The sequence below is a fragment of the Rhinolophus hipposideros genome, assembly GCF_964194185.1.
Source record: "Rhinolophus hipposideros genome assembly, chromosome: 4".
NCBI classification, from domain to species: Eukaryota; Metazoa; Chordata; class Mammalia; order Chiroptera; family Rhinolophidae; genus Rhinolophus; species Rhinolophus hipposideros.
Window position 1 is genome coordinate 65,387,681 of NC_138050.1, and position 14,122 is coordinate 65,401,802.

General features: G+C 37.9%; 2 protein-coding genes across 5 annotated transcripts in view; one reads left to right on the forward strand and one right to left on the reverse strand.

Annotated features, from left to right (window-relative positions):
- The window catches only part of DZIP1 (DAZ interacting zinc finger protein 1), a 52,001-nt gene extending 41,879 nt beyond the window's left edge, over positions 1-10,122 (forward strand). For all 3 annotated transcript variants that reach the window (XM_081046352.1, XM_081046354.1, XM_081046353.1), the window contains 7 exons: positions 1,679-1,829; positions 2,122-2,251; positions 2,840-2,893; positions 4,253-4,443; positions 5,593-5,723; positions 6,924-7,098; positions 9,008-10,122. In XM_081046352.1, the coding sequence (XP_080902478.1) occupies positions 1,679-1,829; positions 2,122-2,251; positions 2,840-2,893; positions 4,253-4,443; positions 5,593-5,723; positions 6,924-7,098; positions 9,008-9,084 (909 nt within the window). In that variant the 3' untranslated portion in view covers positions 9,085-10,122. The remainder of the gene's footprint in view (positions 1-1,678; positions 1,830-2,121; positions 2,252-2,839; positions 2,894-4,252; positions 4,444-5,592; positions 5,724-6,923; positions 7,099-9,007) is intronic.
- Positions 10,123-12,321: 2,199 nt separating this feature from the next.
- Positions 12,322-14,122, reverse strand: part of CLDN10 (claudin 10) — a 108,077-nt gene continuing 106,276 nt past the window's right edge. For both annotated transcript variants that reach the window (XM_081046356.1, XM_081046355.1), the window contains exons 4-5: positions 13,289-13,396; positions 12,322-12,653 (exon numbers count right to left, since the gene is read on the reverse strand). In XM_081046356.1, the coding sequence (XP_080902482.1) occupies positions 12,533-12,653; positions 13,289-13,396 (229 nt within the window). In that variant the 3' untranslated portion in view covers positions 12,322-12,532. The remainder of the gene's footprint in view (positions 12,654-13,288; positions 13,397-14,122) is intronic.

Genomic DNA, 14,122 nt, shown 5'->3' on the forward strand with positions numbered 1-14,122 from the left:
TGTACGTATGTGCGTACATATGCATGTTTACGTGTATGGATGTGTATAGTGTGTGTATATGTCTATACACATATGTATTTGTGCGTGCGGATATACATACATATAGTTATGTGTGTATACAAGTCTTCCTGTACATATACATGTGTGTATACGATTTGCATGTACGTGTTTCTATGTATGTGTCTGTGTGTGTGATCTGTAACTCCACCCAGCTCAAGAGATTAATCATTTCCAATGCCCTAGAAGACTCCCTTTTGACTTTCACTATTACTCAATATCATCCCCTACTCCTCAACAAGAATGTCTATTCTGACTCAGTTTTGCTTGTTCTTGAACCTCATATGAAGTCATACATCAAGTAGTATTTTGTATATGACTTCGTTTGCTTATGATTTTGTCTGTAAAGTTTCATTGACTTATTCTATCATTTCATTTGGAAATAGTTTGTGGTGTAGTATTCTGTTGTCTAAGTATACTACATTTTATCTATTCTCCTGTTGATAGATATTCAGATTTCCAGTTTGGGGCTCTTTTTGACCATTACATTCTTGTACTGGTCTCTTGATGGACACAGGCCTTCCTTTCTCTAGGATATACATCTGGGAATGAAATTGCTGAGTCTTAAGCATATACATGTTTAGTTTTAATAGGCATAGTTAAATAGTTTTTCAAAGTGTTTATACTAATTTACACTATCCCTCTCAGTGTGTGAGAGTTTCAGTTGCTTCATATTTTTCACCAATTCTTAGTGTTATCAGTCTTTTGAATTTAAACATAGACTCTTTTCAGTGGGTTTTGACCACCGTTAGGGCAGTGGAAATCCAACACATTCTTCTTAGAGGTGGCACTTGATCTGATGATGGAGATTTCTATCCTGGGCAACTGGGTGGATAGTGGGGCCACTTCCTGTGACAGGAAAAACTGAGGAAGAGGGAGAGGGGATATGGGAGGGTGTGTATGACACTGTTATTGAATAAACAAGCCCTTTAACTAGTTTTCTTCTGTCTAGATTCCCATCAAATACAGATAAATTTTCTCAAATTACCTCTTTAGTTATTTTCATAATTGAAAGCCTCTGACTTTCTTTTACCTGTGGGATAACCTTTAAGCTTTTCCTTTCAGCATTCAGTCTCCTTTTTTGATCTCCTCACCCATTCCTTTGTAGTATTAGCTACTGGAAGCACATTGACAATTTCTGCCCCAATGCCTATCTTTCCTACAAGGAGGCCCCACCACAACCCCTACCCATCTGAACACTTCCTTGTTTCTACTTGTATGACTCCACGTATCCTTCAGGGAATGGCCCTCTTAAGCCTTCTCTAGCCACCAGCGCCTTTGATAGCCTCTCTCCATAGGATTCCTCTAGCCCTGTGGACTCATTCGGTCCTCATCACACACCTTGCACTGTTGGTTAATGAGTCACATACAGTCACACACATGCCTTCTGTGCTTTCATAGCCGACTACGGCTAACCAGTCATATATAATCAGCATCCATGTTGCATCCCAGTAACACTGAGAGCTCCTTTTGGGGCCCGCACAGTGTGTTATATATAGGGCGCCCTCCACCTTACATGCAGCAGTGAGGACGAAAGGTTGGCATAGTTAATGCTTACAAATGTCCATGAAATGAAAAACGTCCCAGGATAATTGATTAACTTAACATGTTATTCCTTAAGGCTATACGTGGCATTCCGAGTGATCACTTCAATAGAGTGCTAAGAACCGTGGAATCAGCAAGACATGATCGAGAAAGACAAATACCTAACATTCAGCAAGTTCGAGAATTCCTTGAACATCAGGTCAGCTGTAAAATTAAGGAGAGAACAGGTAAGCCTATTACCGACTGCCATTTCATTTATGCTGATGGAAGCGAAATTCAACAACCTTTTCATCATTTTAAATAGTTCACAAACTTTGGCACTTAATTTGCAACTTTATTACTATTTGAACCATTAAATGCTCGGTCTTGGATTTCATTTTTACATTAAAAATTCTCAGTAGTGTGGGCTCTAGACTCTAGAGATGGACTTGCTTATTTCAATACCAGTGCAAACAGTATTGTCGTGTTTTCTTCTGCTTTTCATGCAATGCAGACTCATGAATGACACCTCTATTCCAGATAGGTACAGCGCTTCTCAAGTGGATACCCCTTCATCTGGAGAAATACCCAAGGCAGTACAACTTCCTCCCAAAAGCAGACAATTGATTAGACAAAGAGCTGTTTTTACTGATAGGACATCTGTTCCAAAGTGAGTATTTCCCAACCCTAATATTTATTAATGTTTATCTTTGTCAGCTCAGGCCGCCACTACAAAATACCATAGACTGGGTGGCTTAAACAACAGAGATTTATTTTCTCACACTTGTGGAAACTGGAGTCCAAGATGAGGGTGCCGGCCTACTCAGGTTCTGGTGAGGAACGGTTCTCTTCCTGGGCTTGCAGATGGCTGTCTTCTCGCTGTGTCCTCACATGGCAGAGAGGATGAGCTCTGCTCTCTCTTCCTCCTCTTATAAGGACTAATCCCTTCATGGGGGCCCCACGCTCATGACCTCAAATAAATCTAATCACTTCCCAACAGGTCCCATCTCCAGAGATCATCACAGTTGGGGGTTAGAGCTTCAACATATGAACTTTATAGAAACATTCAGCCCACAACATTTAACCCAGCAGAGACTCACACTTATAATTTCTACGCATCTCTCCTTGGTACTGGGAGACTTGTTGCTCACCTTGTTTCATATACATTAAAAGCAAAAATCACCAATTCCATAGACATTTATGTTAAATTACATTATTTATTCGTGCTGTTTAGAGATAGTTTTCTCTTGTTTTTTAGAATTAAGAAAAATATCATAGAAGATCATTTTCCCAGAAAGTCTTCAACTACTATGTGAGTACTTAGGCGGGGTAGGTCATTTAAAAAATTATTTTCACTGAACATTCCTTTCTTGGTAAATTAGTATGCTTATTGTGGTTAACGAAAGCCCTGATTATTACATGTTATAATTTATTGTTCCTTTGTGATGTGTCTTTGTTTCTTTATCAATTATTACATAATAGCACTTATCACATTGTGGCCTCCCTTAAAAAGTGGGATCACCCTGAGTTGTTTCCATTATCCCCCTCAGTGGCCAGTAATTTTCAATAAGCTTGATAAATTAAATGAATGACATTGCCTTTTAATACAGGCTGGATCCATGATAGTGTGGTCAGATGATATTTTAGTGTCCTAGTGCCTCGTGGAAGTTGATAATGACCCTAGACCTTGCTCTCTTAAGCTCCCTTAGGATAATAAGAATCCTAGCCTGGTCATTCATTAACTGTATGCCACTCATTCAATTGCTTACACGTTCAAACCTTCAGTTTTCTTACCTGTACTATGGGGTGATGCTGCCTTTCCCACAGGATAGTTCTATAAATTTAATGAGAATATATGAAAAGGGCTTGGCCTCAGTGCTTGTGGGTACTCAGTAAATCATAGGTATTTTATTGTTATTATGAGGAAAACTAATTTTATAATTGAATTTCATCATAGACTTATTCTAGAGATAATTGATGCTATTAATCTCTTCACTGAGGCATTGTGCATGTGTGTGTATACATATACATATAGTAGAGATAGTATAATACAGTAGAGACAATATAAATGATGATTTACCCTTCAAAAGCACTTTTCACGTATATAATCCCATGGGGAGAGCCTTATTTCATGGCATATAGTATAACTGAACATTGTCTGGAATTTAAGTGCTCAGTAAGTATTTTTTAATGAACACTGCTCTGAACTTTTATTTCACTTTCAAATGGGGTGATTATACAAATGAGACTGTATATGTAAAAGCACTTTGTAAGGTGCAGTGTAAAAGTAAGTTATAAGTAATGATACTATTTCAAAAGATAGTTTTACGGCAGAATGTATTTTTTTTCCGACTGAGAAATACTTTTCTGAGGTGCGTAAAAACCAAGAATGTTAAAAATATACAAATTTGGATTTAGGGAACTGTCATAACTTCAGTCCATTTTGTCAAATATGCTGTGTGGGTGGCGGGTCTGGATTCGAAAGGACCCTTCAGCCTTTTGATGGAAGTCCTAGGTCTGGCCACCATCTTGTTCTGTGGTCTCACAGGCATTTGTTTGTTATGCTCCCTGGGAATTACCTGTAAAAGTTCTCACCACTTTCAGAGGCATACCACTTATAAATCCTGAAACTTAGAAAACAACGCCCTCTGTTTGGGTTTTCATTATTTAGGACCTCTCCCTTTAGTTCTGAGGAAGAGCTAGATGATGAGGACTTCATCCAGGCTTACACATCTCCAGACTTACTTCCTGTGCAGTCATCTAAAGGCAAGAGTGACTTTGGCAGGAAAACCGTCAAAAGTGACACTGACTGGACCGAGGGCAGTGAAATTGAGGACTCTGATATTTCTCCCAAGCCCACAGGTGAGCTTTTCTCATTGAAGATCCTGTTGGAAATTTTTGTTTAGGACAGTGGTTCTCAACCAACGGCAGCCCGAGCTGTAGATGTGTTCCAGGAAAGAATGGGGCTGATCCAAAAGCCACCGCTGCACAAGGGAAAAATGGACAGGACTTAGCAACGAATTGATATTCAAGTGGAAGGAAGAGTCAGGGATGCCTAGGTGTATTAGTTCCCTGGGGCTGCTAAAACCAATACCACAGTCTGGGTGGCTTCAATAAATTTATTGTCTCGCCATTCCTGAGGCTGGAAGGCCAAAATCAAGGGTGGCAGAGTTGGTTCCTTCGGGAGCCATAGGGAAGGATCTACGTCTTTGTTCTTGGCTTATAGATGGCCGTCTTCCCTTGTCTCATCACATCACCTTCCCTCAGTGAGTGCATTATGTCCAAATGTCCTGTTTTTGTAAGAATACCAGTCATACTGGAATAGGGCCCCCCTTGATGACTTCACTTTAACTTGATTATCTCTTGAAAGGCCCTAACACTAAATCAGGTCACATTCTGAGGTACTGGGGTTGGGACTTCAACATGTGAATTGGGAGGGGACCCATTTCAACCCATAACACTGGGTGACTATGAGAATACATTCTGCTGCCTTTTGGAGATGGGGCAATTCTAAAGGAATATAAGGTCCAAGTCTGTGACTGCTGTTAATTTGCTGAAGAGAAGTGGTACTGAAGGCTCATTTTTTAAAAAGGAAATTCTGTTTAATGTAATTAAAATATATATATATATATATAAACCATATCAGATGTAATTATTATATTGTATATAATTTATATATGCCATATATTTATATAATTATGTAAAATATAACTAATTCCATTCATGCAAGTCACCTCACTGAAATTAAAGTTTCTGATCAGTGCTTGAACAAGACCATCTTTCTTTGATTTAAAATGACAATTTTATTGCTTCTAGCCTAGAGGATCATTATTTCTTTAAAGGAATTATAAGTATTTAATGTTACTCTTTTAACTTGAAAGATACACCAGTTGAGTTTATTTTATAACTATTTGCAAAGCTTAAGACTTAGAGTTACTTATAAGGTTATTTTAGAACTGAAGATAGATACCATTTTGTGAAAACCTTTCCTATTTTCTATTGGTTGTTTAGGAACCTCCATTAAAACATTAACTGAAAAAGTTGAAAAGACGGTTTCAAATCACAGAAATGTGAATAAGCCAGTTGGTGGGATTAATATTGCTGAAGCGTTCCTCAAAAGAGAATTAAAAGAAGAGCTAAAGGTGAAATCATTTTTACTTGCTACACATACAGAGAAATTAATTTTTTAATGAATACATCTTAATGTACTTTTCATAGTGAGATAGAAAACAAAGATAATGATTTAGTATAGTAGAGGTTGAGATTTTTGCCTTTTCTTGTTTTCAGTATTGCCTTTCTTTCCATTCCATAGAGAATCAGAGATATTGGAATGATAACTGGTAATAATACCTCATATGCTTATCAAACTTGACATGTTTTCAAAATCCTGTCACGTGTTATTTAATGCTTACAGATATTAGATGGTTTGTACACAGAAACTTGTGACTGGATAGAACTTGCGTCCTCTAGATCTGCGTCCAGGGACTTCTCTGCTACCGTGGTGTGACCTGGGGGTAAACCAGGGACTTGTCAGGGTTTAGCCCAACGTGGGAGCTGTAGCTGGTTAGAGAAATGCTTCCGAAGGATGTGTGAGGCGAGTTGACCGCAGAGCCCGCGCTCTTCTTCCTGAATAGAGGAGAGGCCCTAACCCCTTCTGAGCAGTTCCAACACCCAGGCCACTGGAAATGTTTCTGTGGATCGAGATCTCCCCGTGTATTTCTGGGCACAGCTTGTGTGTGGTGTGTTGATCAGATCTTCCATTAGTAGTTGTTCTGTTCTTAATTTTTCACATAAATTGGATTTAATTCTTCCCCGTTCATCTAGGGAATCCAGAGCATTTTGTCAAGCTCCTTTTATTAGTGCAATTTGTGTTACACAAGCCAAGCATGACAAAGAGCTGGGTCACCAAGAGAAAAAGGGCCTGGTAGATATGCCTCCTCCTTTCGGTTAGGGGCCAACTCTGCAGGGCCCTCTCATGATGTTTCCTACGGTTAAAGGTTATATATCACAGAGTAAGAGCTCCAGAGCCAGCCTCGCTCCTACTTGGGGAGCACCGTGACTTCACTTCTAAAATGTAATATTTCTGGAATTTTCTAAATTCATGATCGGTAGGTTAGGAAACATATATTTCCATGGCAAGAAACAAAAACGAGGTTTTTCCCTCCAGTTTCACAACAAACACGGATTTCCAAATCCATTTCATTGCCCTCCAGAAATGACCAGATGGGGGATCCTGTAAGGTTCTCAACTTTTTTATTATTCAGTATCAGTGGCTTAGCCTGCCCAACAATATGCACCATTTCTTTAAGAAACATTAATTATTCTCCATGGATTTCTTTCAGTGTGCAGACGTGGATGATGATGACTGGGACATATCATCATTAGAGGAAGAAAAATTTGGGGGGAACAAAACTGGGAAAGAACAGAAAGAATCTCCACCTGTAAAAAATGGATCAAATTCTACACAAGTGCCAAGTGCCTGGGGTGCATCAAATCTTAAAGGGCCAAAAGGAGAAGGTTAGCTGCTGTTGTGTCTTGCCAAAGCTCAGTCCATTTTCCAATTATTTGCGTCTCATATTTATAAATATCTAATTAAACTGTGCTGATACATCATTAGACAAAAACAAGGCATAACAAAGACCTTGATGCTTTCTTTATGTTATTTTAGTAAGGACTGAATGTGTACAACTTACTGTTGTAATATTTGTATACATTTACTAATTATTTTTATTTAATTTTAGGCCTAATCCTTAGTCTTTAAAATTTTTTTATATTATTTTTGAAAATGCCCGTATAAATATAGTCTTCATACAGGTGCCCCATAGAAATTAAAATTTCTGATCATATACTTGAATGAGGCCATTCTTTTGGCAGTCTTCTCGTATTATTCTGTTTACATATTAAATATTTTTCTTTATTTTCTTTGAAGGAAGTTTCTCTTGTAGCATTGTAACCGGTGGCATGAATGATACATGAAACCATTAGTTGAAACCATTCCTGGATAAATCCTCATGTCTGGATAAGCCCAGTAACTTAACTGTTGATATGTTAAATTTTTAACATTAGAAAATGCAATTTATATTTTTTTATTAAAGTAATTCTTGCGCATGATGAAAGTCAAGTCAGAGAGAGGGCTTCGCCATACCACCTATCATCAATTTTGTGTTAGGGCCTCTGATGAATAACTCCTTGTCTCTGAGTAACAGGGTTAGACCACCATTTCTAGACATTTCAACTTTAGACATTAACTGTGGATGTGCTGCTAAGACACGTGAGGATTTGGCTCATTTTCTTCACTTACTACGCGTCTCATGCCCCCTCTTCAGTATTTTTGTACCCCTATTTGTAATTTTAAAACACGTTAATCTCTACATTTGCTCCTTCCGTTTGCCACAGTCTCTCTTGCGCACTCCACCACTGCCGCCTCTACGCTTCACTTTACCTTGTCTGTCCACCAGCATGTCAGCTGTGCCTTTACTTTTACATTGTCTAGTCATAACACTAACCTGTTCTGTAACCATCATTATTTGTGCTGTGTCTAAAGATCGAGTCTAACAGTTGAAAAAGACCATGTTTACGTTACAGTGACACTAAGTACACAGGGCCAACCGGACAGACTTTCTATTTCTTTTCTTTTCTCTCAGTGCCATGACACCAAGCCCCGCAAAACAAACAAAAAAAACCCTATCTAGAGTCAAACTCAAGTGGAATTCTCTACAACATACTCTGTTTCCCCGAAAATAAGACCTAGCCAGACAATCAGCTCTAATGCATCTTTTGGAGCAAAAATTAATATGAGACCTGGTATTATATGTTATTATGTAATGTACATTATATAATATTACATTATTATATAATATACATTATATTATTATATTATATTACATAAGACCTGGTTTTATATTATAGTAAAATATGACCAGGTCTTATATTAATTTTTGCTCCAAAAAGACACATTAGAGCTGATTGTCCGGCTAGGTCTTATTTTCAGTGGCTCAAGGAACTTTTTAACTAACTTCATGTTTAAGCTCATCTACCCTTGAAAGTCTATTTTTCCCATTTAATCCCTACTTAGCTTGTTATCTGTATTCTTTCTTTACCACCTAATCACTCAGAGTCGATAACACCCACCACAGAAACGAATTGAGTACTGTCACATGCAGGCCCTCACACCCAGGGAAGGGGAGATGCCAGGTGGAGCCTCCATGCAAGGGTCCTGCGAGGTATCCTAGAGATGTGGCCACTTCATGGTCACATTGCATTGGAGCCTCCTACACGGCTTGTTGGGAGCTGGGGATAAGGACTGGGGAATAGATTCAGACACTGAGTGATAAGTTACAGTATGGAGTTATGGATGTTTACAGACTGGACTATGTTTTTATAATCACTGGGGTCTCCTCTTCCCCCTTCTCTCTCTCCCTCCAAGGACTTCAAGATGAATCAAGCACATTGAAGAGCAGCTTAGTAACTGTGACTGATTGGAGTGACTCTTCAGATGTATAATTGAGATCCCACATGTCAGAACATCCAGATGCCGACAGTGTTTCAGTATCACAGTATTTCAATCGTCTGCCAGCACGATTCAAATGCTCCTGCCTTACAGTATTTCCTACAGTAACAAAGAAGCTGACTCAAAGAACAAGGGTCTTTTTTAATGGCACCTAATACAGTATTGAAAAACAAAATTGTCAACAGCATTTTGAAGCATATAAAGGTGTTTAAGACTTCTGCTGCTTAAATATGACATGTCATTGAAGTCATAGAAAGTTTCCTCTTCAGAATGGTACTCTAGTGTTTAAGTGTATTTTTTTCAACTAATTTTAAAGTGAAAAAAATTTTTTTAATTATAGCAGGTTTTAGTTTGAATTGAAACTTTTAAAATATCTTTCCTATAGATGTTACCACATTGGAAGTGTTTAATTATAAAATTCTGTTGGTGTCCTTAAAATTGAATTAGTGAAATCTTAAGGGAATATTCGTTCTTTTTCATATAGAAGCTTAGAATTATAATATAGCTAGGCCCATGTTGAATACATTTCCCAGAAGTACCTTTACCATATGCAGCTTTGAGCCATTGTAAGCATGTTGTTATTTAACAATTATTTTAGAAATTTAAATACCATTTCTGCGCATAATCTTTACCTGGGATATTTTTATGAATAAAATGTAGCTATTATAAGTGTCAATTAATTTATCAGAATATGAATAGAAAAGATCGAGTCATTATTGAATTCATATGTATATGTGGGTTTTTTTTTTCACTTTTTAAAAATGCCCAACCTGTATTATAAAATACCTCAAAACTAATTTAGTTCTATTCGTAACAAAGACATGTCAATGGTTAGAAAGTTCATATAGATTCTTTTTGCATTTTTTAAACTTTGTGGTATAATCTGTACTCTGTTTCCCAAAAAAGTAACTTTTTAAAATTAGTTTCAGGTGTACAAAACCAAAAAAGTAACTTTTTAACTAAATAGTTTGTTGGGTTTGGGATCTCTTTTTATTTTGTTAACCTTTCAAGTAAAGCACTCCATTACATCATTGTGACTGTGGCTGAGTTATTAGAGATGATTTCTGATTAAACTTATCTTGTTAGGGGATTCAAGTTTGCACTGTTGGCTATGCTACATAACATCCTGAGCTAAAGTTAGAACAATTTTTTTTATCTGATTCTATCCCCCCACCCCATCCTTTTTACTTGTAATCCACTCTTCCCTTTTAAAAAATTTCCCACAGGGGCCATTTTATGCAATAGTACTCACTTTATATACAGAGGATGCCAAAAAAATGTATGCACATTTTAAGAAAGGAAAACTGTATTAAAATTGTAATACTCAATATATACCGATAACAAAAGATAAATACAAGTCATGTTTGACTTCTGCAATCACAAGAGGTGCTCAAAGAGGTTACCATCAGCGTCCAGACACTTCTGATTACAGCCAACTACTGCTTGAGCAATGTTGCCCAAAGTGTCCACTTGTATACACTTTTTTGGCACCGCCAGTGTAAGTTTCTAAAAGCTTTATTAACCGCCAAATCAAATTTTCATGTAGTAGGACAGAGATAAGCAACTTACAAAAACACATTGTGTCTAAGAAGGTACACAGGCCGCTGCGTCCATTTAGGCAACAGATACTGAGCTACCTGGGTGTTTTTTTTTTTAACATCCATTCTTAGCCCATTTAATTAGATCAACTTTGAGTTGTAGTTATTATTGTAAGCCTCATCCTAACAATGTGAGAAACTGAGAGATATTAAGTAACTTGACAAAGGCCATACAACTACTAATAGAAAGTGACAAGAACAGACTTTAAACTGGTTCTCAATTTCATGTTTTGTGCCTGCCATGGAAAGGGTTGGGAAATGTGATGAACTTCTGCTAACTATACCCAATATTTAAAGCAAGTCTCTCTATTTGTGTTGTAAAAGCCAATCCTTTAACTTATCCGTTTAGTCCCATCGTTTTGTCCTACTAGACTTAGTTTCCTCATTTTCCTTTGGGCGATCGCCTTATATTTCCCCTCACTAATGCACAGCTAACTTCTTTCCGGTTGTTGGCAGAGCTTTTCTGTACTTTTACCCTCTTTGGTCCCTAAATTCTTCAGAAGCTAGAATAGTTCAGTACAATCTAAACATTATCTTCACTAACACAGCTCTGAAACTGAACAATTTGTTTTAAACATACTCACAAAATCCTGCGCCTACACTGGCCTGTAGCACCTAACCTCCCTTTATGGCTTTCAGTTCATTTGTATCACTGGAAAAGATATTCCAAGTGCTATCATGGTCTTGAACATTATATATATATTATACATATAATATGTATTTATATATGAGCAACTCCAAACAATGTGATTTCCCTTTTAAGGCTCTCACGCTTCAGGAAAATGTTATATTCACCCATGCTGTGACTAGTATGGCAAGTGTACTAGTATTACACAAGTATTGCTCACAGATAACACAGGTACCAAATCTTATCCAAAGCTTGACACTATACATTTTACCCTAGACTGCCTCAGTTCCAAGTCCCTGTGGCAAGTTACTTAAATTCTCTGCTTTCATTTCCTCCTCTGTCGATTCAGGATCCTACTAGTACTTTACCTCAGAGGGCGTTTGTGAGGATGAAGGCAATCAAATCCAGTGTTCAGAAATCACTGGAGCAATTTATGTATCTCGACAAATGGTAAGTCTGTCCTTTGCCCAGTTAGTCCCACACACAGGACCTACGAGGCACCAGAACTCAGCCTGTCTGTTCTGAGGAAGGCAGGTACCACACTGGCTCCAGGACCAGCCATGACCAGCGTTTGTAGCTGAGCTCTTGCTGATGTTCCACAACGGAATATGGTTTTTGTATCAGAGCAGCCCCTGCAGTTAAGGTGGACATGCTAGGTAGGGTAGTAACGTCTTGACCCCACTTATCACCCCTCCCTTGAGTTGTCATTGTGAATTACAGTGGTGACAGAGAGGTGTAAGAAACTAGAAGTCAACTCTATGCAGACAGTAACGTGTCCATTCCACCCAAATATCTGGAGGAACAGTCTCAGATGGCCCCACACTGTTTACAAGACACCGCTCTTTGTATAGCTTCTATTAAATAGATGAAGAAAGAAACATGAGGGATGGGGACAAAGACTGCAACAGCTGAGTGAGTAAGAAGGCTACATTATGAAATACTTCTTGACCTTTTGGTGCTGAATACTTTGCATGTTCTAAAATGTATAAAATATATACACATCCTGTAAATAACCTGTTTATTTTTTTATAGAAAGCCACAACAGAAAATGATTAGTATATAACTATGTAAGAACATTTACATCCATACAATCAACAAATCCTTCGAATTCATATTTTAAAAATTGAGTGTTAATTATAGGAGGGCCTTACGGGATCATTTTGTGAACAGTTCACTTTTACAACAAACTCAAGACACAGCTTGCAGCAATGCTCTTTAGACATAAGCATTTTTATCAAACTGTTTTGAAGGGTTTGTGGTTTTAAAATCTTCTCCACCATGATACTTTGTCCGAGAAGACATGGCAGATGTGGCCCCATTGTATGCGTATCCCATTCTGAAAGGCAAAACACAGTTCGGTAGATGCTATTTTACATGTAGGGCAAATAAAAATGGGAAGAAAGCATTTTCCCCCTATTTCTGTCATAGCTAAATTTAAATCTTTTCCCTGATTACTTTTAGTTAAGTAATCTTCCCTTCTCTCTCTTGCCCCAAGAAATACTTCTAAGTCATTTCTGAACAGCGGGTGTGACAAAGAGAATCTACAGAAGACAATCATGGCTTATTCATTTGTTCAGTTATTCTCCTTCAAAACTATTATTTAAAACTCAGCTTCCTGGAACCTAGGAGACTAGTGACCTTCATCAGCAACTTCTGCCGATGTGAAAATTATGATGAAGCCAAAGTAAAGAATATGCCCCCGTAGTTAGACACATATTTCTACTTACACAAATCTCTTTGGGATGTAACAATGATGAGCTGGGGGTTATTGTGGCGTTTTTTTAAATGAACTATAATTAACTATATTCTATTCAATATAATAGTATATTTAATATTAATTTTCCTAACCTTTCTCAATTCTGGATTTTTGAAGTTTCTAAGAATCATATGACCTATCTATTGTTTGTCCCACATGTAATAATTTAGACTAGTATTGTACTTTTTAACAGGTCATTTTTATCTCTTTCATACCTGGGTGTTTTGTTGTTGTCAGATATGGAAAAGCAAAATATGACACCACCAATTATGCAGAGTGAGGCTCCCGCCCATCCAATAAACAGAGCAGCTCCTAATTCATACCTGTGAGGAAGTATTATACAAGTATTACGGCTTACTTATGGGAGGTGGGGGTAAGCAGTATTTAACACTACTAGCCAACATTTAGTAAATGCTTATTATAAATGTTTACTATTGGAACGTGTACAGGAAGGAATAACACCTTGTATCTATCTATAGAATGCTTTAAACTCTTCTCAAAGTGTTGTTATAGCCATCACTTGATAATATCTCCCCAACATCCCGAAAGGAAGATGAAGGGATCCTGCAGGCAAAGTAGAAGCAAGCCACCAAAGCCCAGGCCTCCTGGCTCAGCCAACATCTTTCTTCTGGATGCTGCCTGAACCTCACAAAGCTTTCCATCTCTTTATTCTCTTATGCAGGATAAAGTATTTAGGCAGAAAAGGAAAAGTTGCCTTTGCTTCCACTTTAGTTCAATTCAGTAAATGTTTACTAAGCACCTGCTCTCTGCAAATCATGTGCAAGCTGCTGAAGGGTGACAGAATATGCCACTCCAAACGTGCCACATTGGCCTAAGGATTATTTTGAGCTGAAGGCAATTGAGCAGATACAAGAAAAACTCTCTGCCTTCCCCTATTTGCCTAAAAGCAGGACATAAATTTGCCCTCTCCTCTCCACCAGGAAGGACAGAAGTTAATCACGAGACAACCCCAGACTCAGCCCAGAGATGGCACCAGAGGAATCTACGTAGCATACTTGATTAATTAGCCCTCATCTTCCACTAGTTTC